Genomic DNA, 23,774 nt, shown 5'->3' with positions numbered 1-23,774 from the left:
ATCAAAGGCAAGTGGAATCTCATGAGCATTATCAAAGGCAGCACAGCAATCTATGAGATCCAAAGTAGACAGGCGATCTGACTTTCTATCAACTATCAAATCTTGTAAACTACTACTGGTAGTAAGGTCAAGATGTGAAAGTGAAAAAATTGGGCTATATTTATTAAACACAGAGGAGTCAAGGGGGCTAACAATAGTAGTTTTGAGACTATGTGGACAAATTCTATGTTATGTAATTAATAACATTCTTTACATTATGATAATCGAAAGCCAGTTGTTTAAAGTGGGGTAATAAACGTTTAGTCCATGGGGCTGATTAATTGCTATGCTTCCTCTTATGCCAGCAATTTTGCTGCTAAAGAACACTTCAAGCTCATTGCATTTATTAGAGTAATATTTGACGTGATGAGAGAGGTTAATCAAATTATTTACAGAAACAAAAGGGTTGCCTTTGTGATTGTTAATCTGGCTTGTTTTAAATTGCTGCTGCAAAATAGATTATGCTCAACCTTTTATGTAAGGCCAAAAGTAAAACTCTATGAGATAGATTTTGTTTTTAAATACCATGAGCTCAGAAAGCAATACCATGAATGAAAATAAACTTTTTATTGCCTTTTTTGTCGTGGAGTTAGGGGCAGCAGAAGCAGCCCAGCGCTGGGAGCAGTACTGTTCACCACCGAACCAACCAACTCTTCCTCTGTTAACTGAGGGAGATCGCAGAGGCGCCAAGGTACCTGTCTATTCCATGCTCGACAACTCCGCTGCCGCACGTCTATCTGCTTGTTGTCATGGAGGAGCCAAAATGGCGGTCCTGGCCTACAGCCTAGGCAAACGGGAGATAAATCAGTATTTTAACATTAAAAATGCAAAATTGCTCTCTCTCGTTGCTGTGATTCTCCTCAGTGTGTTCCATTCCATCTCCCGATACTATGGAGGTAGGTGTCAGGCTGGCTCTGTGCTGCCTTGCTTGCAATATTTTCAACTGTAGCAGTAGCTAACTAGCTAGCTAGCATGTTTGCTTGCTTTCTTGCTACTAAAGCCCATAACAGCAGTCAGTCAAATGTCACTTAGGATGCTAGTTTGCTAGTTAGATAGGTAACGCTGGCTAACTAGTTAGAATACATAAAGCGGGTAGGGCTTCTTGCACAGGACGTGTCGATCATGCCGATTCAGCAACTGTTTAATGTGTGATGTGATTTGCATTTTGAAGCCTATAATTTAGCGCTGGTGACTAATTGTAGACAATAATGTAGAAAGTAGCTGTTGTGCCCACTGCTATCAGTAAAGCAGTAACCTAGCTAACCTAGCTGCTAGGCTAAACTAGCTGAGTATAGATTCACTCAGAAATAGACAGCTAAGATCATTAGCTAGCTAGTTACCTGCTAGAGTAATTCAGTTAATTAAGCGTTTATTAGTAGCGTTAGCTAGCTAACCTACTGTGTGAATCATGCACTCAGGGCCCAATATTTTGTCTGCTCGTACATTTGGTAAACTACCTAACCACAATGTATGCTATGTATAAGATATCTACTAGCTATTTTACTAGCTTTCTTAGCACTTGAGCTAAGATTATTGTTACCGCATTCTCACGCTAGCCAGTTACATTTATCCACATTTCAAGAATAGCTATTTAGAGCTATCTGTGGCTATGTTCGAGCAATAATCTGGACTATGGATACTGTTGCTATGGTGATTACTATCAAGATAGCTAGCTAACTAAATAGCTATAAATTAACTACTGCAGCTATATCCTATAAACCTTAATTACATTGTTCGCAGTACCCATCATAACACTGGTCCATGCATGTTACTCCCGCTCATTACTTTGTACCTGTGGTACTACGCGGTTACCTCGCACGTCAACTTGCAGTAGGATATTAGTTCATGCATGCCTATTAATTTCAGGCAGGGACACATGTGAGTGGCTCCTATCCAGTGGACGGTTTCTAGGGGAGAATGTGTGGCAACCATATGGCTGCATGTTGCACAAATACAAAAACACGTGAGTCACACCATAGTTACACTGTTGCACCATATGGTCAATTTCAGAGTAGCGTTTGGAAGTTTAATGCGTGTTATTTTCTTTTCAGTGAAGCAAAGGCTTGTCTCCAAAATAAAAAAATAGCATTCATAGGAGACTCCAGAATTCGGCAACTCTTCTATTCTTTCATAAAAATTATCAACCCAGAGGCAAGGGAAGATGGGAACAAGGTTGGTTTTTCTGCCCATTGTATTTGCTATGCCTCTTTGTATGTCCCTCAGAGCTCTTGGATAATGCACTTTTTGTTATTATGCATCAGTGGTTAAGCAGTATGCACAGGATAGGACCTTTCCAGTGTGCTTCAAAAATGACATCAAACATTATTTCTGGCAGATGATTTCTGAATGTAGGTTTCCTGTTTTTTGCATATACATCTAGTATTATTCCAGACATTTAGGCTACATTCACAGCAGGTAAAAGTGACCCAAATATGGTATTTTTCTATGCGAAAGATTTGTCATTTGGATGGTATTATGAATAGCAATACAACACACAGAATCTGGCCACATACATATATGGGACTGAAACCCAATTTATATTCCATAAATGGCAATGCAAGTCCTCCAGATCGGTTTTCATGCAACTTATGTCAGTCCAACTAAACATTTTTCATAATTTTGTGTTGCCAGGAATAAAGATGGTTGAAAACAGTGGAGGGATAGTGAGGTGACAGACCTCATAAATATTGAAGTAAAGGATCTGCCATGACTCCACAGAGATCCATCATTAAAATTCTTGCCCCTAGTTTGCTTACTCACTCTCATTATCTTTTTTTTTTTTTTCTTTCTTGAATTTGTGGCCGAACTCCACTAGAGATGAACATGAGCATTAAGTTTAGGCTAGTGGCTGGTGCTGTTGCCTGCCTACATTTTATTGTTTACCTCTGAGTGAGCTGACCACATGAAGCATTCTTCTTTTGTGCAAGTGGGTCAATTTAGATGCATGATCTGTTCAAGATTAATGTTGGATATACCCCAAATGGCCACTTTATTAGCAACACCTGCCATTTCCCTGAATGGAGTATTTGTTAAATATTTTACGTCACTCTCTGGCAAATGAGGAGTCTGATGGCATAGAGGAAGAAACAGTTTAGTTGTAAAGGCCTGATTTCTTTGGTTCCTCTTCCCAGACAGCCAGACAGAGATGAGTATGTGTGTGGGTTGTGTATGATCATCCGCAATGCTTGTAGCTTTGTGAAAGCAGTATGTCTTGTAAAGATCCACGGTAGAGGGAAGAGAGAGGCCCAAATTATGATTATTGGCTGTCCTCACTATTCTCTGCAGTGTCTTGTGGCCCGAGATGGAGCAATTCTCAAACCAGGCAGTAATGCACCTGCTCAGAATGTTCTCTATTGTCTCTCTGTAGAAAATGGTGGAGATGGTGGTTGAGGGATGAGCTTTCTTCGGCCTTCTCAGAAAGTAGAGTCGTTGCTGGGCTTTCTTGGCTATAGAGCTTTTATTGAGGGTCTAGGTGAGGTTCTCTGAGAGGTGGACACGAAGGAACTTGGTGCATGTGGTGATTTCCACAAAAGAGTTATCACTGATGAGTGAAGAGTATTTTCCATCTCTTTTTGTTTTTTCCAAATTCAGGTACAGATTGTTTACTTTGCACCAATCTGTTAGCCACTGCATCTCCTCTCTGTATGCTTACTCATCATCCCTGCTGATGAGACCCACCATGGTCATGTCATCAGCAAACTTGATGTGGTCTGGCACTGATGCACATTTGTGGGTCAGCTGAGTGAACAACAGCGAACTGAGCACACAGCCCTGGGTGGTCACCAGTGCTCAATGTGGTGGCCCTGGAGATGCTGCTCCTGATCTGGACTGACTGGGTTCTCCTAATCAGAAAGTCTGGGATCCAGTTGCAGATGGAGTTGTTCCTAAAACATTGTGTTGAATTCTGAACTGAAATCTATAAACAGTATTCTAGCAGAAAGGTAAGGTTAAGATGAAGGATTGTGGTGATTACATCATCTGTTGCATGGTTGGCATGCAAACTGTAGGGGGTCCAGTGAGGGTAACAGCTGCTTCATGACTAGTTTCTCCAAACACTTCTTGACGATGGGTATGAGTGTGATGGGAAGGTAATCATTCAGACAGGAGACTGAAGACGTTTTCAGCACAAAGACAAAGGTCTTGGCCTTGAAAGCATGTAGAGACGGTGGTGCTGCTCAGGGATATCTTGAATATATTTGAGAGAACATCTTCAGCTGGTTTGCAAATCTTCTGAGCACTCAGCCAGGAATATTGTTTGGTCCAGCAGAGTTTTTATTTCATCAGCCATGGTCAGACACAGAACCAATTTTTGGAGGAGGGATGGTCTTTCTTGCCACCTTGTTCTGTGCTTCAGAATGCACAGAAGTAATTTAGTATATCTGGAAGTGAGTCATCATTTTCACTTGCAGGAAATGTTGTCGTGTAATTGGTAATGGACTGAATGGCCTGCAATTTTGTCTGCACTGAAGGCTGTGTCATGAGTCTTTAGTAGCATATGCACCTCAGCAGTCATCCACAGCTTCTGGTCTTGGAGATTGCAACTAAATGTACCCTAGGCAGTGTGCACAAAACAATCGTGAAGAGCATGGATGGGTCCTGTTGGCAAGGATTTCACCTGCTTCAGAAGTGGCTTGGGGTTCCTGATGAGCAGTGTGTATGCAGGTATTAGCATAACAGAGATGTGGTCTGAGTGTCTGAAGTGGGGGTAAGGCTCTACCTGGTATGAATGAGTTGCTTGTGTTTGTGTAAACAAGATCCAACATGTTCACCCCTCTTGTTGCAAAGTCTACATGTTTATGATATTTAGGGAACACAGACTTGAGATTTGCATGATTGTATGGGTATGTGTTTTGCAGTTCACTAATAGCACCATGCAGTTCAAAGTGTGCCTCTTTCACAGTGTTGTGCATCTATGAGCATGGTGATGTATTCCAGCAGTAGATAAAAAGGTCTGCATTTAACAGTCACAAGCAGTGCTTGGAGACTAGCACAGAAGTCTTAGCATTATCCTAGCATGGAGTCCTGCCCTCTTACCACATTTCTGTTTTCTTGCGCATTACTTGCATAGTCCCCTTCCCTGACCACTGGCATCAGGTGATACTGAGGTCTTTGGGCCTAATCCTGGTGTGAATCCACATTAGAATGGGAATACAAAACTCTAACAATCTGAGCAACTTTGAATAAGTCATCAGCGCTAGACTAGCTGGGGCCAGTATTTCAAAAACCTTAAACCTCCTGGGGTTTTCTCATGCAACAATGTCGAGAGTATATAGAGGATGGTGTGATGGAGGAAAAGCAGTCAGCAAAAGGGGATCTTGTGGATGTAAACAACCCATTGATGAAAGGGGTCACAGGAGGATGTCAGGAATCATTCTAGCGAACAGGTGATGCACAGTCAGGAAATTGCAGCTGAATATAATGCTGGTGCTCCATTTAAAGTGTCCAAACATACAACTCGTCATTCCTTAGCAGAGCTGGGCTATAACAGCAGACAACCAGTTTGAATGCCATTGCTGTGTAAAGCAAATCAATTAGCAAGACTCCAGTGGTCAAAAGACCACAAAAATTGGATCTCTGAGCAGTGGGAAAACATCACCTGATCAGATGAATCAAAATTTCTAAAGCACCATGCTGATGGCACAAGCAGCATGAATCGATGAGCCCGCTGAATCGATCAGGTCAGTTCAGCTCAATTCATCAATGAGCATGAATCGTTCAGTTCAGGCTGGCAGAGCTTCAGTAATGGTCTGGCAATGTTTTCTTGGTACACCCTGGCTCCTCTGATACTTGTGACTGGATGTTCATCCCTTCTTGGGAGCTGTTTACCCTATGGCAGAAGGACACTCTCAGCAGAACAATGCACCATGCCACAAACGTTGCACATTGGTTCCAGGAACATGTGTTTTCCTTGTTTCCCTCGCCTTCGCAATACCCAAATGCTAATCATATAGGGCACCTCTGAGACGAGGTAGAACAGGCTGTTCAGAACATGTTTGTACCTCTAATTTGCGGCAGCTGTGCGAAGCTTTCCAGGGCCAAGATCCCTACGTACAGATCTCAACTCCTAGTGGATTTCAGCACCTAGTGGAACTGCTGCAGTTCTGAAGGCCAAAGGAACTCTGACGCACTACTAGCTGGTTGCCATTCAGTCTAGGTCACAATAAAAAGATACTGTAAACAACCTAAAAATGGATTTGGTCAGAAAATCAGATTTGGGCCACATTTACCTGCTGTGTGAATGTAACAAAACACAAAAATGTCTTCAAGGTAAATTGCTGTTTCTTTTTTGTCTAACTGGCCACAAACATGCGGGCCATGCAAACACAGCTTCCAAAATATATTTAATGTTCTATTAGCATTTATTAGTTTTTGCAGCCAATGAAGTTATTAAAAACTGATTATTTCTTTGTTTTAATTATCTTGATGAATTACATTTCTTAAAAAAATCAAACGTGTGGCTTATTATGCATTTTTTTATTTAACATTTAGAATTTCATATATCTGATCTGTTCTAATATGCTAAACTAAAAAGTAAAAGGTGTATGCATTAGTTATTGAGACTACATTTACTTTCATGTACTCAGTATGCATAGAAAAACAACAGATGTTAATCATAGAGATTTTTAAATGTCTTTCACTGTTCTTTGCTTTGTTTGATGACCCTGCCAGCATGAAAACATTCCCTTTGCAGATAGGGAGTTTTCTGTTAATGTGGTGAGTTTATTCTCATGCACAATTACTGTCTTATAGCAATAGAAAAATGGTTCACTAGAGGTTCTGAGTTGTTAAAAGGAAATATGTTCTGCTATTTTGCAGGATTTCTTGTGGTATGCAGAAGTGAATAATTCAATGAAGGGGCAGTTGATGTCCTGGGCAGAGGCAAAGGCAAATAAAGACAAATCACTGTATGATTATTGTTGTCTGATTCTAATTCCTGGTGGTGCAGTGTACATTATAATTGTTTTCTGATCACTTATTACAGAGGCCCTCTGCTAAACCAGATGTTATAATCATTGGTGCAGCCACTGTAAGTCAGTGTTCCACTGCCTAAATATTGGGATGATGATCATGTTAGCCCTGTTTCTCTAATTTTTAAACTCTCTTATTTGCACAGTGGTCCATCAAACTGCACAGTGGCAGCAGCGAGACACTCCTTCAATACAAAGCAAACCTCACATCTATAGCAGCTCCACTGGAAAAACTATCTGAGCATAATGACGTCTATTGGGTCTTACAAGGTGTGTTTCAAACAGGAAGACTAGTAAACGCACATTGCATCAGTCAGCCAAATTATCTTGTTTATTTGTTTGATTGTTTGTTTTCCTTTCTTGTGCCTTTGTAGATCCTGTAAATGAGGAGGTGCTGAGTGAGAATCGAAAGATGATCACAAATGAGCAGATAGACCTGTATAATGCGGCAGCAGTCAGAGCTCTGAACCACAAGAGAAATGCTAAGGCCAGAGTAAAGTTCCTGGAGGCCTCACGGCAGGCTGCCATGGAGACAATTACCCAGTCTGTGGATGGGCTACACCTCCCTGAGAGCACAAGGAATGTGGTAGGTCATTAGTTCAAATACTGCTGCTTGAAATACTTTCATATACTTGTGTCATTAATCAGGCAGTGTGGCTTGTTATTATGTTCTTTCTTTAGGGTGCAATGATTCTGATGAATTCTATGTGCAACAAGCTCCTGAAGCCCATTGATGGCTCCTGCTGTCAGAGTGTTCCTCCTCTTAGTGTCCTGCAAAAACTAGCGGCAGGATTCTTCCTGGTGGCTTGCGTCTGTTTCCTGGTCCTCCATTTGCTAGGCTACAGCAGACATCGCAAGAGCAGGCCTGTTCCTGATGTGGAGAGCGGAGAGGAGAAGAAACCTCCAACTGCTGCAGTTCCATTCAGCCTACAGGAAGCACTGCAGTCTGTTTGCAAGATGGGCATCATCATGCTGTACTTCTACCTCTGTGACCGAGCAAACCTGTTCATGAAAGAACAGAAGTTCTATACACACTCCACCTTCTTCATCCCACTCATTTATATATTTGTGCTTGGCATCTTCTACAATGAGAACAGCAAAGAGGTTAGAGGGCATGTTCTCAAGCCAACAGAGAGAGAGAGAGAGAGAGAGAGAGAGAGAGAGAGAGAGAGAGAGAGATATATATATATATATATATATATATATATATATATATATATATATATATATATATATATATATATATTTAGCTTAAGTCTTACTGTCCTTGTTTCCTTATGACAGTTTATTCAATTAAATCACACAAATAAAGTGCAACAACAAAGTGAAGAAATCCATGTGGTTGTGTAAATTTGGGTTTATGTGTAAGAAGTCTGCTCTGTTCCACTTTACAGACTAAACTTCTGAACAGAGAGCAAACTGATGAGTGGAAAGGTTGGATGCAGTTGGTCATCCTCATCTATCATATATCTGGTGCCAGTGCTGTAAGTTCCTGAAATACATTTAATGCATTCACCACACTATAAATCATATATCTATCTAGACTATATAAGGAGTCAGTGCCTCTGAAATAAAGTAATACATTCAACACACTGATCATCAGCTAAGTTTGCCTTATTCTCTTGTGTCTCCTACAGTTTATTCCTGTGTACATGCATGTCCGGGTCCTAGTGGCAGCTTATCTCTTTCAGACCGGATATGGCCACTTCTCCTTCTTTTGGTTAAAAGGAGACTTTGGACTTTACAGAGTGTGCCAGGTATCTTTTTCCAGCCGCCATATATTACAGCCTGTATTCCCACAGCATGTTGGTTTCACTGTGTTGACCTGTTGATTGAACGTCCTTGAATAATCTGTAACTGCATCCTATAAAGATTAGATGATTTTCCTTTAGGTTCTCTTCAGACTCAATTTCCTTGTGGTAGTGCTCTGCCTTGTCATGGACAGGCCATACCAGTTCTACTACTTTGTGCCTCTGGTTACCTTTTGGTTTGTGGTCATCTATGGCACAATGGCCATGTGGCCACAGATTCTTCAGATAAAAGCTAATGGTAATAACTCCCATTGAACATCAGACATTTTCTGGTTATTTGGACATGGTTTGTGCAAATAGTCCAATATTGTTTTTCTTTGATGCAGGTAGTGGTTTCTGGCACCTGGCACTTTTATTGAAACTGTTAGGCTTACTTCTTTTCATTTGCTGCTTTGCATACTCACAGGTAAGGTCAAACGTGAATAAACAAACAAAAGAAAAGCTGAGAATTCTAGGATTATTACTTAACCTGCCTCGATTTCCATATAGTAAATGGGGCAGGCTATTGGTACCTACTCCATGATGTGTCACAACACAAGGGTCTCAGTACAATATGTGTAGAAACAATACAATGCTCAGTAAAAGCAAAAATTGAATTATTCAACGTAAACCTAAATACCTGTATTGCCACTTTCAGCCTTAGCAGCGCTGATATCAGCTGCTTCGCTGTGTTTCTAATTGTTGGATATAGAGTATCACATGTCTTCCATCTACAGGAAGACAAAATGAATAACTTACAACAAGCTAAAAATATTATGTTAATACCCTTTTAAGAATAGAGCACTAATATGCTTAAGGTGAATTTATTAGGATAAATATTGATGTCATGACCTTATCAATTTTTGCATATTATGTAGCTTATATAATTAAGTAACTGTTGTTTCAATATTTTGAGCACAGCCCTAATATTGAGCATTTTGTCCTCTTCAAGGGACTCTTCGAGAAGGTTTTCTCTGTGTGGCCTATATCCAAGCTCTTTGAGCTGCAAGGCAGCATCCATGAGTGGTGGTTTAGGTGGAAACTGGACAGATTTGTAAGTCAAATGTGAATTTCCCTCTAATTTTGTACCTTACTGAATAATGGAGAGAAATTATATATTCAATATATTATTATTATTATTATTAGTAGTAGTAGTAGTAGTAGTAGTAGTAGTAATCGTCAGTATAGATTATATAATTTGACAGATATTGACACTTTATGATTGTAATTACTAGGCAAGATTATAAGTTTAAAAAGTTATGACTCAAGTATGAAAATGTTTTTACTAATGTGTGACAGTTCCTTTGAATGGCTTTGTCCATGTTGCATTGCAGGCTGTGTTCCATGGGATGCTGTTTGCCTTTCTTTACCTGGTATTGCAGAAATGCCAGGTTTTGTCTGAAGGCAAAGGAGAACCTCTGTTCTCCATCAAGATTTCCAACTGCCTGCTCTTCATATCAGTGGTCTCATTTATAGTAAGTATAGTAAGGCTGCAAGGGTCTCACTCCTGCTGGCCCTTTAGGTGCGACTCCGTGTGAATATTTTCTCTTCCTATAGACATATTCCATATGGGCTAGTGGCTGTAAAAATAAAACTCAATGCAATGAGATGCATCCCTATATTTCAGTGGTGCAGGTGAGTTCCAATTGTTCAGTCCTGGTTCACTCTGTTTCTCTGGTACTCATACTTATAAGTCCTATGTAACAAGATGTGTCTGCCATTCACTGTGCTTTTTTTTTTCTACCTTCAGATTCTAGCATTTGTTCTAATCAGGAACATTCCTGGTTATGGCCGCTCCCTCTATAGCTCCTTTTTTGCATGGTTTGGAAAGATCTCATTAGAGGTATGATACAAATATAGCTAATTTTCAAACTAAATGCTTCAGAATATTGCATTCTGACTTTCACTTTACGTTATTATCAACCCCCTCCTTCTGAAGCTCTTCATCTGTCAGTACCACATATGGCTGGCGGCAGATACCAGGGGCATCCTGGTGCTCATTCCTGGAAACCCCTCCCTCAACATCATCGTCAGCTCCTTCATCTTTGTGTGTGTGGCCCATGAGATTTCACAGATCACCAATGACCTTGCGCAGGTGGCCATTCCTAAAGAGAGTGGTGCCCTGATGAAGAGGCTGCTGGCTGCAGCACTCCTCCTCGGACTCATCGTGCTGTCTGACGGTGGGCAGCCTGCCTACTAAGGGAGTCTGGCACAGCCTCTTGCCTGGCTGGCCACAGCTTTTCATGAATACACCTCAAGTGAGCTGAGGGTTTTGAGTCAGACCTTTCTACAATTCTTAATGAGTTTTAAGAATGGATGACACTATGCTATATACTGAATTCAATTGAGACATATCTATAAACAAGGCCCATGGTGCATGAATGACCTACATTATAAAGCTTTGTTTACAGTGGACACAGATTTTATAAAACTGCGTACATTGGCCCTACAGGCAAAAGCATACAAATGTGTATAATATTGCATTGCTGTGCTGAAACCTACACTTTGGTTAAGACCAAGATTGATGCTAAAATTGATGAAGCCTAAAATGGCCTGCTTTCCATCCATGTCTTATAGTACTTTTTTGTATGTACAGTATTTAATCATTTAAATTAAGTTTATTTTGTACAGGGTTGTCTTTGTGTCATGATTCTCTTTTTTTCCTGTTTTCCTACTTTGGATTCTTTGCTCATGACTGAAAGACTCATGTGAAGTGAAATAAGAGTGGAGTATTATTTTCACACTTTATGCAGTAGACAATGCACCATATGCTAGCTTTTGGGATGTCAGTTAAACTACAAATCACGAGCCAATTCATTTCAGTGTAAACCACTATTGTGAACTGTTTGTAAATTTTAACTAATGCTTTCAGTAGTTCTTAATTCTCCTGAACTGAAAACAGACATATGAAACTTTTATAGTTGTCAGAACATGGACAGTAAAAGGTTACTGCATGGACTACTGAAAGACTATATGTATCTCAAGACAGCAGAACTGTCTTGAATGGTCAGACAATATGTTTCTCTATTTATTATCCTTTTTTTCTGCAAAAAAATGAAAATGCATAAACTAAGAAGGGTAAATCTGTGTTGCTGTAATCCAGTGAAAAGCAATGTTGCTAACATTATGGTGTGATGCAAGACAAGGACAGTGGCACTGCTGAAGGGAGTCATGAGTGGAGGCTGGCCTTTTTCAGGATGTTCAGAAGGGTTTACAAGGATCTCAAAGGAGGACAAGTCTTAGATTGGTGAGTGCTTTTATAATAGTTGTGGCTTTTTTTGTTTGGTGTGTTTTTTATTTTGTTTTGTGTTTTTTTTTTAAAAATAACATCCAATGTTTTGTACTACGTGTTGCAGCTTTTATCTTTCAGTTATGCCAAACAAACTAATCTTATTTTGAATGTCATATGGTTCTTTATTCCCTTACTATATTGCTGCACTGAGTAGGATGTTTACCTCCCAAAACCTAAAAGCTACTAGCAGGGACTTCAGGGCTAAAGCGCTATAGCCCTGACACTGAACTTTCTACAACACTGAAGAAAGAGGATGAGCTGCGTTCCCAACAGTTATTTCAGAGAGCCTTCTGAGGCCAGAAATAAAATAACAGAATAGCATTGTGGAGACCTAAATTCTTTTGTGTTTGCTATTAATGTCCATTAGCATTAATTTTTTGTTTAAATATTAATGATTAATAATTGCATTTGTAAAAGATGTAAGTGTTACCTTAAAAAAAATCCATTGGTAAATACTATAAATCTGGTGTATGAGCTTTCATGAGACTAAGAGCAGACTGTTGTTTTTATATTGGCAAGTTTATTAACTGATTGTGATGTTAGAGCACTAGTGTCATAGCCACAGCTGTGACTGGACATGCTTTGCTATTAAATTGGCTTATGCAGTTGAACTAAGGCTGTGTTCATCTGATCTACCTTGATGTTTCTCTGTTTGGATTTATTTGATCATCTTGAGAGTAATATCTACATATTTTATAGTACAGGTTCTTGCAGAACAAACATATAGCTCTCCACAACTCTGTAAATACAGAACAAACCTATAGTTGTCCTCAACTGTGTAAATACAGTTTGTCTGTTATGCCATAGAGGTAACTATTGTTCCTTTTACAAGGACCAAAGGCTTGAAATATAATGACTGATCATACATAGACTTAAGTGTTAAGAATGTTCTGTCATAGCATCTTTTCAGAGTATAGTTCTTGTAACACTACAGATTTGCAGGTTCCAAAGGATCTGTACTACTTAAGCATCCTCTTCCATTCTTGGAAGACATAGCGTTGCTAAATGTAAAGAGGAACCTTCTCTCTAAAGTGAATGATAGCGTTTGAACTGAACAGCTCTAGACTTTAATTCTCTTTATTGCTATAATAAACCAGGAGACATCATATTGTAAATGTTTGGATTTTTAAAACTTTTTTGTACATATATATTAAATGTTTGTATAGTTTAATTTTGTCCTATTTAAAGACACAATCCATACCCCTATGCTGTTAGTGTAAAACTAATATAAATATTTCAGTTTTGTCTTGAAATGTGAAATTTATCCATTTTAATTTGTAAATACATTCTATTTGTTGTACAGCCATTGTTGGTGATAAACACCTTATTGAAAATGTTTCATGCTGAGTTTTTCCAGCAGTTTTATATCAGTACAGCTGTGGTGCACTCTCATTAGCATAGATCACAATATACTCAAGTGCACATTCACATGAAACTAAGAGCAGAAAATTATGGTTTTATACTGTCAAGTTTATTTAATTATTTATCAAAACATCTTTTTTTTGTCCTTTTACATTTAATAAAGTTGTGTATTTAACAAACACAATCAGAAAACAATTAACATCTGTTCAAGCCTGTGAGTCCCTTTAAATGTGCTTTTGTAAATGGCAGTTTCTCTTCTGAAGTGAAAAGCAAAATACTTCAGAATGCTGACATACTGTCTTAAAATGCACTGTGTAAGCATAGGCATTATTACATTTAATCTCCAACTGCAGTTTGGATTAGTGTACATTTCACTTACACTGCACTCTGACACACATGCACAGGTCCACAGAGCTAGCACATGCATGTTTGGCACAAATTGGGAACATGAAGTATGGAGGAACAGAAAGCAGTGACAGATCTTATCACAAGTTCAGAGCTTCAGCCACTTTCCTCTCTTCAGGAATACCATTTACCTAGATGGAGAACAAATGAGATGTAGTCATTCAAGACTGAAAATTTCCCAACACATGACACTGCACTCTAATGCATATACAATTTGTAGTACTTGCCTCCAGCCTTCGAAATGTAGACATACTGTAATTATCTCCTTTGTTAGCAGTAAATGAACGAACATAATGTTAGAAGGCAGCAGTTTCTGAGTGAACCAACTGCAGTTCACTAGCATGTATGCTGGGGTGTAGTACAATACTGGTCAGAGAGCTACATGTGTGATTAAACAAGTAATGGGGAGTTTATTAACAAGTCAGCCACCTCCAAGTGGATGCCTGAGCCTGAATAATCACACGGCTGAGTAGTTAGACCATTTCTAAAAACATAAGTGCTGCAAATTTGACCGTGGCATAATGCCAGCTAGGACCAATAGACGATTTAGAAACAACAGGTTTGATGTTTGTAATCTTTCACTATATTAAATCTATATAATGTGAGTCATATGGCCAAAAATAACACCTTAATATTCAGATGGAATAATGATGTAATTAAAAATTATTGATAAAAACAGCTGTATCAGTTATTCTCCTGCATATACATACTATACAGTGAATTATGTGTGATACTGCTTGGAACAACACAAGAAGCTGGTGTATACATACCTGAAGGTTGTTGCTGTGGTATCTGGATTTGATTTTGAAGATTTCTGTGAAGACACATAGCTTTAATAGGGCAAATATGCATTTCAAATAATAGATAGACCATATTATTCCTGAGCTCATATTAGCTTCTGTAAATAATTTTGCACTTAATGCTCTTGTAGTAAGAAACACATTGTTTTTAGTGGTCAGCAATTTTTTAAAACCTTGAATTTAAAGGTTTTCCTGGAAAGATGTGCATAGCCCAACCAGCAGTCTCCATCTCAGAACCAGAGCTGCAGGTAGCACACCAGGGCAGGACAGAGCACAGGGGCGAGGGGGCCAGGGACACTCACGTCTGGGTCTGCATGAGCGGCATGCTGGTGCTCTCGTAGCTGTCCGGGTGGATGGGCGGCACCACCTCACCGCTCACAGGGTTAAAGACGGGCAGTGTGGAGAGGGGCCATGAGATCTCCCGGTGCTTGGACATACTGCGCAGTTCCTTAGTGGACTTCTGGATAGAGCTGTGGTGTACCAGCTGAATGCTGGGAAGATGAAGGAACAAGGAAGAGGTGAGCGATAAAAACGTGGACGCTGGGTGCTATAAACTGAACACGCATGCGCCGCAGTACAGGCGAGGCACAAAGGAAACATTCAACGGCTATGTTACACTGCACAGCCTATGGAGCATGTAGAACGCAAAGAAAGGAATGTGTCACTGTTGGTCTCGTCGTTTGGCAAGAGCTTCTCACGATTATCACACTTCCAGATTCCACTCTCTCACCATATGTTGTATTTCCATTCTTGTCATAAGAAACTCAGGTAATGTGTTTACTAGCAGGTCACTAGATTAGAACCTGGCTCTGTCCCTTTCAACAGCTGCCCAGCCAGATGACCACATGGTGTCTTTATGAATGACTGAGATGGGCATGGAAATGTCACCGTGACAGAGGACTAGGGGAACATAAAATGTGGGAAAGCAAATAAAAGAATTGCCTGAGAGAGAGAGAGAGAGAGAGAGAGAGAGAGAGAGAGAGAGAGAGAGAGAGAGAGAAAACAGATAAAAGAAAAACACAGGAGAGGAAACACTTACTCTGGTGTTTGCATGTTTCTTTTTTCCCTAGAAACAAAACAAAATGTCTGAATTAAATACTAATATTAATAGTTTATAGACAACCACACAAAAGTGAATGGGGAGCAAGTCAGGTCACTTGGGTGGGAGATGGAGAGAGATGGAGAGGGGTGTTGTCGATGGGCTTCTTCTGGCTGCAGTGCCGGTGATGATACCCTGAGGGGCTGCGAGGCAGTGTGAACTGCACTCGCCATAGATGAGATGGGATGACATATTTCCTGAGATGGCTCTGACGTGATAGATGGAACACTTGGACTGAATGTGCTTGTATACAAAAAGTAATGAAGCATAAAGGATGTTGGCTGAGGATGATAAGCTGCTTTGGGGCAGGGTTGAAACCCTGTCCTTCTACGCCTCCTCACAGCAACACCACCAACTACTGATCAGTTCAGTGCTATAATATATCCATTCTAGACTGAATGTGAAGACCCACATTCCCTGGCTCTCAACACACTCAAAAGGATGAGTGTCAAAACACACGTAACATATAGTATCTAGTATGTCCTGTAAATTCATGACCACAGGCCTAAATATAATGATCTGAAACTCTTCTCTTGCTGTAAACCTTTCTCTAGCCACTCTGGTGCATTAGAACACTGGTGAGTGTGTGTGTTTTTTTTTTTTTACTACGACGTAGGCATAATGCACTTACACCCCTTCCCGACGGCAGCACATGGAATAACCCAGGATGACAAAGAGGACAAGGGCAACGGCACATGGCACAGCCAGCGTGACCAGGAAGTCAGCAAAATAGTCTCGACTCTTCAGTGACTCCGAAGGCGGATTGTACTCTCCAATATCCGGCAGCACTCCTGTGCCCGGGTCCGGTCGGCTGTTGTGCACAGGGACAACTTTGGTGATGTCCACCTACAGGACAGCATTATAGAAGGGTAAAGGAAAAAACAGCTAGAATTATCTGATTTATTTTTATTTAATTATTCAATTGATTTAATCAACATATCACATTTTACCACATGGATATAGGTTTTAAAATCACTGGTTTGATTTAAGCAGATTCTAGTTCACTAAAAGGCAAAATCTTGTTAAATCATAAACCATAAAACTATATGATCACACAATATAGATTAGTAGCTCTGTTTTCTAGGATCAAAACAGAATATTTTATGCTATGAAATATTCTGCAGCATTCTGGGTTCTATGACAGGATACAGAAGAAGCTGGTTTGGGGGCTGACTCACCAGAGAGATCTTGCACCAGTCAATATGGAACTGCATTCGGAACTTCTTGTCACAGGTAATGACAGGCTCCATCTCCTGACTGCACCGGAGCTGATTCTGAGGAGTCTCCACCTCACGTAAGCATGAGGAAAAGGGGACATCAGCTCCCACCATCACATACACACTGCATACACCACACGAACATGAACACACGCACGCAAGAACACAAATCAGCACAGCTCAGCCCTGCTCCTTCTATAGGTATAAAGTATATATTCAATATATATTCATATTATTGATGCCCTTGTTCTGTGAAGTGGGCTCACCCTTCTTTCAGGTTGTTAATGGGCAGGGGCACACGACCACCTCGGTCCAACGCTGAAGTGATGTTGATGGCATTGAGCCTCTCAGGCTGCCATACATTCTTTACTGCACCAAGGAAGTCTCCTAGGACCTCACTGGCTAACATCTCTTCCACATTCATGTTTTTAATGTAGAACTCTGCCTGATAGGGCAGAGGGAACTCTGAGAGAGAGAGAGAGAGAGAGAGAGAGAGAGAGAGAGAGAGAGAGAGAGAGAGAAAGGAGATGTATGTTCCATATCTGGAGCTGTTGGATCTAAGACTGAGTTTTGACATGGCTTAAAAGTCACTTGGTTGAGAAGCAGTGATGAAGTATTGGTGTATTATAAAAGATTAGGCAAATTTTACATGATACCAGAGGGAGCCCAAAGAGCTGTTTGGTTAAAAAGTCAAATACAAACTATGAATGTAAAACTTTCAACCATGCCAAAGGTTGAGGAAATCAGATCACACCCAAATACTGAGAGAGGGTAACCAAATATAGTTCAAATTTATCTCTAAATTTGGTATTTTAAAAGAGCACAATTTATAGTACACTGAACCTAATATAAGAGGAAATAAATGATAAAAAGCCCATATAAAAATTCTACCTCGAATTTCTAATTTTTAGATACAACTCCATGTTTTATTGAACAGGTATTCCAGCTAACACCATGTATTACTTATAGTTTTTCCCAGAATCTTACCTTCTGTACCCATGATATTTATGACCAAGTTGTGCCTGGCAGTTTCAAAAGTGCGTCTGTTGTAGGCAGTAATCTATAACAGACCAACAACAAAGGTCCTGCTCAGGGTACTTTCAATGTATAGCACAATGCAGTTAATTCAAAAACATACAGGAATATTATCAGAACAGGGTGACAAATCCAGTGTGAAGTTAATACCTAAAGCCACCTTAATGACTTACTTATTCAATCAATAAAAATCTGTGAATAATTAATCTATTACAATTCATGAGTAATGCATGATAATGTGTACTATGTGGATGCTGGCTAGGCCGACTACAATAAACCCAAACAGACATGAGCACTCGGTCCCACCTCGATAATGGTGGGCTTGCCCACATGCTCTGCCGTGGGGGACCCATATAAGACTCCATCGCTGTGTGGGGTCCTCTGAATGTAGCGCAGCCAACCTGGCCTGTCAGGGTAGCCCTTCAGATTGGTGTTAAAGGTGATCGGGTCATTGCTGGTGTCCCCTGTGTTTTAGTTTAGTTAAAAGCAATAAAGAGTTAACCTCTGACTTCTAGCCAATAGTCTATTCCTGTGCCTCACATTTTTAGCAACTGTTCTACATATGAGTCCTGGTGCTGCTTGAGGACATGTCCTTCATGGAGACACTCTCTGACATTTCATAAAATTAATAAGAGAAATCGGACAGTTCTGCACAGAGCCTGAGTTAATAACTGAACTTAAAAGAATGTATGTCAGGCAGAGGGTGCATACAATACCTGGCTTTGGATAGGGAGGGAATTCTCCTTTAAAGTATTCTCTCTCCAGCACATGGACGAACAGCACTCCTGCTGAAGGGTAGACATTCCGGTCAGCATGTGACCGCGAAATGATGGTAATCACTGGAGCCGAAAGGAAAAGACAAAGAGGGAATTAACTGTAATCACTGTGGGAGTCACAAACACCCAGTGTTCTGGGTACATGAAAAAAAACCAAAAAAAAACCATCTGCACTAAAAAAACAAGACATGGACAATACTCTAGAAACAACAAGCAAAAATGTTCTAAAATACCTTATACCCCTTCCAATATAAACAATCCTTAGAACTGATGAAAACAAAGCATTGGTTGGCAACTATTTCTATTCTATTCTACGAACTCACTCCTCTCATCAACAAGAAGCTGATATGTGGAGTGTGTGCACTGCCATAAAATGATTGTCATCATATGTTACACACAGGCACATTTCGCATTCGTTTACCCAGTGTTTAGGTGTACATTACTTAATTATATATATTATATTGTATCAGTGACAAAGTGATGGTTGGACTGTAATTCTTACAAGCTAAAATGTCCACACATTCCACCTCTGCTGTTCTTTACAGACTCACATGCCAAACACCTCCTACCACTACCTATGAAAGCATTATTTAAGTCCTCCCATTTAGGCAAGAGATTTAACTAAGAAATGAACACACACACAGACAAACACACACACACTCACATTCCTCATTCAGGATCCATTTCAGGGTATAGTGGCAGCCCTTAAAAATGGTTTACATCAAGCTGCCAGTGGGGGTGCTGTGAGCCACTGCTCTTCCCTTAGCCCTGCCTCAGCCTCTCCTCTCTGTCTCCCCTCCAGTCTGTAGGTGGGATCTTATTTTACTCACCACAATGAAGAGCGCTGGAGAGGGGAAGAACTGGGCCTCCAGCTATGAAACAGCTCCCAATACACTTTAGCACCCACCAAGCCCAACTACTTTTGGGAAGCTATTCTTTCACCATACAGTACATTTCATGGTGTTAAATAAGTTAGGTTTAAGCAAAACAACAATGTTCACTCTGAATTAAAACAGCATTGGAGTGTGTGCAAGGACAGACATCAGACTGACACTGGAATTGTATTCTGTCAACACTGTAGTGCCCATGTCACCAGGAATCAAAAAGAGGCAGTTGCATGCATATAGCTAAATACTAAATCACTGCCTCCTACCCACAAGCCACTTTTCCAACATGTATTGGCTCTAATAACACTATAGAAAACCACTAAAACTATCACTGACTCTATATAGACGATTGTTCCTTTACATTCTCAGGAAATGGCCTCTCAAACGCATCATTAATGTACAACACAATACATATTACATAGAATTCACCGACAGACACAAACAAACCACTGGTAAATCGCTGAATCATAACTGGCTTAATTAATGGCTACAAGCAAGGCCTGGTATTGATCTGTTTTGTGTTACATGTGTTGGGACATTGGCTACGCTGGGTGTGAGAGGGCAGACAGACCTCTCTTGTTTACTGTGCCACTCTGCTAAGTGTTCATCCCACTACTAAGCCCTGCCATGGTGGCTTTAAAACAATCAGATGGCCAACCACACAAGCACAAGGCCGCCTGAAGGTGGTGAATGTCACCCATTTTTAATGGATTAGCCATTAGTGGTTAATGTCACACTGCTTGCCACAGCACCATGTGAAGGTTTCTCTCTCTCTCTCACTCACACACACACACACACACACACACACACACACACACACACACACACACACACACACACACAAAGAATATAGAATTCAGGTGAGTCCAGAAATGGTTAACTGTAGTTTATGTTTTTATGCACCAGCCTTGACCAGGCCGTATGTCATCCATTACATGCCTTGGAAGAACAGGCATACTCTGTCCCAGTGCTGAGCTGTCCCACTGAACTGCCGAATCATCTTTGCACGGGTTTCGCTTTTCCGGTCAGGGGAAACTTATGCACTTCACTGTTCACAACAGAGAAGCAGAGACTCATGGGAGTCTGCTGAGCCAGTAGTTGCTCTGTCTGTTCAAAGTACTCTTGCCTGGAAGTGAAAGTTACCCATGGAAGTGGGTCAGTCTGCCATCACTGGGCAGCTGGGAGCCATGAAGGTGCAGAAAAAGGATCTGCTTTATCTAAGATGAAAGCCAAGACTCAGGTAACATGGGATTTTTGCAGCCAAAAACACCACATTTGTGATGGAATATGTCAAATTTTTAAATACCACGTTCCTTTATATTGTAAAGCTACAAATAGTATTCTAAAAATACATGTCTAATATACTGAAATCTGAAATGAATTGATAGTGTTTCAGATGACCCCTATAACGTAGCCTACATTACAGCAAGTCATGGGAGTCAAAATAATGTCGAGCCCCTGTAGATGGGATCCTCAAATACACGATGTGTAAGACCTTGTTTGGTTTATCGTATAAATGCAGATCGAAACAATATAGTATGACGATTCAGCAGTTTTGCAGATGTTAAAAACCCCAAAAGCTTTGCATACAAAACAGAACAACCAATGGTGCGTTTCAGTGTTATGACGAGGATAAGGGGTTACACGAAGCATAGCTGACTCTCACTCACCGCTCATATGAGAGAAAGTTCTCTGTTTGTAGTCGACTAAAGCCTGGATTTGACTATGTCCTTGACAGTTAAGACATTTTTGACAAGGGCAGAATGTACAACACAATAAGAATAATCGTGAGAACATTTATGCAACTTCATGCAAAAAAATGAAATCGAATATGGATTAAAAGTAATTGGGTTTTATTTTAGATTTAATTGTATTTGATTGATGTCAAATATATAAATTAGCCAAGCATCAATGATAAAATGATTGCGTTAACAGTATTCAGTTGTTTTCTTCAGCTCTGCCGCACAGCAAACGATAACATTGTGTATTTATAGAATCTACAATAGAAAAATCATTCGACTTGCTCGCTTCAACTAGAGAGCAAATATCAAGCGTCAACGTTACATATTTTTCTCTACGTAGCCAACAAGCTAGTGATGAATATTTTAATTTTAAACTTTACGTAACGCTAGTATAGATAGCTATGCGGTATAATTTGCACTAGTGGTAATCCGTTACGATAGTTAGCAAGATAGCTACCGTTAGCCAGATAGCTATCTTTTAACGCAAAATGGTGCACATTTTGTTAATATTGTTGATTCAAACAATTACGTACCTAATATAAGCCACACGAAAACGCCCATTGAGTCCATGGTTTATTTGTCGCGATGAGTATTTACATTACAGATTATATTTTTCCTGATGGTACCCGGAATTTGGCAGCCATAAGCATCCCTTTACTTAATTCCTCCCCCTCCCCTCCGCCTTCTCCCGAACGCACTGTGGGAGCATACAGCTCTCTAGTTGGTGGAAACATCTGGCGCAGATGGTGGAAATTCAGAAGCCCTATTTATACGGAATTTCTGAGAACGAGGGCCGAAGAGAACAACGCCCAAGTGCTATTTCATGTAGGGAAGACAGAAGAATCATTTTCATATAATGGAATAAAAAAAACCGACTCTCATTTAAACATTTCTGTCCTTTTGACGCCTCCGTTTGGTTGATGGGTGTGTTCAGTACTCCTGAAATATAGAATTAATCAAATAAATAAATAGACATATATTTAATCATTGAAATTCTTATTGGACAATATTCCATATTCCGAGTTAGGCAACCCCTTTTTCAGAGACATTTATATTCCACTGAGCAAAGGCCTTTACCTACTCCTCTGCCCATCAATGTCCATAAACTCTAAAGCATACAATGAGATATGTTTTATTATATAATCCCCCTGTGGTGAAGCTGAGCAGACAGATGGTCACACAAAGTTCCCTTTGCACCTTGGGTAATGCTCCATAACTGGACAGCACAGTTTGATATAATTCTATTAATACTCATATTATCCTACAATTTAATCATATTTCCAAATAAAAGACCATGAGTTCAGTAGAAAAATCTTTTTAGCTATTCATACCTTTATTTATTGGTCAAGGCAAGTGTTAGGCCTCAGCAGCCTATGACTTTTACTGTGTTGAAATCACAATAAGCCATTGTTATTAATGTCAAATTCATTCCAGGCCTAATACCTGAGAATAGGCTAAAACCCTTTAGATAGTGTCAGTTGTGTAATTTAACCTATGACAAGCCTGATAATTAGGGCTTTTTACACTAGTACACACAATGTTAAACCTTGTAGGGCTTTTCACTACATTCACACAATGTTAAACCTTGTTGATGTTTCAGTGTGGTCTTTTATGGCATTAAATCTGCATTTTTATCTTAAAATGGTTCCACTACAACTTATTTTTTTATAACTTAACCTTTAATCTACAGCACGTCATGGCCTTACATTGATTGTATGCAGGAGCGGACTGGGTCTCAAAACCAGCCCAGGCATCCTTTAATGAGTGAGGTGATGAGGTTGACCTACTTGGCCCATTATTCATTGTAATTCTCTTAAAATTTGTGATGAATATGTGGCTCACTCCTTGCTATGATATAAACTCTATCTAAACTGTTGCCAAACTTAATCTATACAGTGTTGTTTAGACACAAATTAAAATTAGATGACATGCTTAGAAATAAAAATTTAATGAAAAATAAAAATTTTGTAGCACAGCTTACATGTTATTCAAGTACATGTGAAATCTCAATGTCATATCCAAGTGCCAGTACCCAAGTAGGCTAGCGGTTTACGCAGTTTGATGCTCTTAGCAGCCGCATCATCAACAATACTGTTAGTGTCAAGTTTGGGTAGGATACTTTACTCCACCAACATCAACATGAATACCTCAATATGTTCTTGCATCATTGTGCTTCTCAGGTGGCTTTTGATTCTCTTCAACACAGAGAATGATCTTTCACACTGCATTTGCAACACAGGGAGCGTTAGCAGTAGCTTGTAGGCAAGCCCAATGCTCTGGTAAGCATCAGTTAAGAGGTAGCATCTTGTAGCAGCAGAGAGGACAATCTTTAGAAAACTTGCAAGTTGACACAGTTGTCCCA

The 23,774-nt window shown here is 40.0% G+C and overlaps 3 protein-coding genes across 8 annotated transcripts in view; 2 read left to right on the top strand and 1 right to left on the bottom strand.

Moving 5' to 3' along the window:
• The first annotated feature begins 614 nt into the window (after nucleotides 1-614).
• Nucleotides 615-12,774, top strand: casd1 (CAS1 domain containing 1). Of its 2 annotated transcripts, XR_003410786.2 has the most exons (19): nucleotides 615-935; nucleotides 1,906-2,002; nucleotides 2,091-2,211; nucleotides 6,709-6,753; nucleotides 6,856-6,924; nucleotides 7,022-7,066; nucleotides 7,154-7,277; nucleotides 7,382-7,593; nucleotides 7,689-8,111; nucleotides 8,402-8,491; nucleotides 8,645-8,764; nucleotides 8,900-9,056; nucleotides 9,145-9,224; nucleotides 9,750-9,851; nucleotides 10,132-10,272; nucleotides 10,355-10,432; nucleotides 10,548-10,640; nucleotides 10,737-12,044; nucleotides 12,244-12,774. XR_003410786.2 is itself a non-coding variant. In XM_027012073.2 (18 exons), exons 1-18 carry the CDS (start codon nucleotides 746-748, stop codon nucleotides 10,995-10,997), a joined length of 2,448 nt encoding a protein of 815 aa, XP_026867874.2. In that variant the 5' UTR covers nucleotides 615-745; the 3' UTR covers nucleotides 10,998-12,774. The 2 variants fall into 2 exon arrangements, 1 of the variants encoding a protein (XP_026867874.2); XM_027012073.2 differs by having other exon boundaries at nucleotides 10,737-12,774.
• Nucleotides 12,646-22,154, bottom strand: sgce (sarcoglycan, epsilon). Of its 5 annotated transcripts, XM_027012084.2 has the most exons (13): nucleotides 21,946-22,154; nucleotides 21,341-21,400; nucleotides 18,724-18,846; nucleotides 18,314-18,471; nucleotides 17,960-18,032; nucleotides 17,239-17,437; nucleotides 16,934-17,096; nucleotides 16,387-16,601; nucleotides 15,696-15,722; nucleotides 14,959-15,147; nucleotides 14,627-14,670; nucleotides 14,084-14,121; nucleotides 12,646-13,987 (listed from the first exon to the last, which is right to left on the bottom strand). In XM_027012084.2, exons 1-13 carry the CDS (start codon nucleotides 21,980-21,982, stop codon nucleotides 13,937-13,939), a joined length of 1,377 nt encoding a protein of 458 aa, XP_026867885.1. In that variant the 5' UTR covers nucleotides 21,983-22,154; the 3' UTR covers nucleotides 12,646-13,936. The 5 variants fall into 5 exon arrangements, with proteins under 5 accessions (XP_026867885.1, XP_026867886.1, XP_026867888.1 ...); XM_027012085.2 differs by lacking the exon at nucleotides 15,696-15,722; XM_027012087.2 differs by lacking the exon at nucleotides 14,084-14,121 and having other exon boundaries at nucleotides 21,946-22,153.
• The window catches only part of ppp1r9a (protein phosphatase 1, regulatory subunit 9A), a 38,970-nt gene continuing 34,052 nt past the window's right edge, over nucleotides 18,857-23,774 (top strand). The window contains exon 1 of the mRNA XM_027012068.2: nucleotides 18,857-20,910. The gene's annotated coding sequence lies outside the window, so the exon portion shown is untranslated. The remainder of the gene's footprint in view (nucleotides 20,911-23,774) is intronic.

This window comes from Electrophorus electricus, chromosome 8, assembly GCF_013358815.1.
Source record: "Electrophorus electricus isolate fEleEle1 chromosome 8, fEleEle1.pri, whole genome shotgun sequence".
Taxonomy (NCBI): Eukaryota; Metazoa; Chordata; class Actinopteri; order Gymnotiformes; family Gymnotidae; genus Electrophorus; species Electrophorus electricus.
This window is presented reverse-complemented; position numbering and strand designations above follow the sequence as displayed.

Coding starts and splice junctions, on each gene's coding strand:
- casd1 (XM_027012073.2), top strand. CDS start 746: ATGCTCGACAACTCCGCTGCCGCACGTCTATCTGCTTGTTGTCATGGA. Junction 8,112..8,401: donor ACAATGAGAACAGCAAAGAG/GTTAGAGGGCAT, acceptor TCCACTTTACAG/ACTAAACTTCTGAACAGAGA. Junction 9,057..9,144: donor TCTTCAGATAAAAGCTAATG/GTAATAACTCCC, acceptor TCTTTGATGCAG/GTAGTGGTTTCTGGCACCTG.
- sgce (XM_027012084.2), bottom strand. CDS start 21,982: ATGGACTCAATGGGCGTTTTCGTGTGGCTTATATTAG. Junction 15,148..15,695: donor AGAAACATGCAAACACCAGA/GTAAGTGTTTCC, acceptor TCATCTTCCCAG/CATTCAGCTGGTACACCACA. Junction 13,988..14,083: donor CTACATTTCGAAGGCTGGAG/GCAAGTACTACA, acceptor TTCTCCATCTAG/GTAAATGGTATTCCTGAAGA.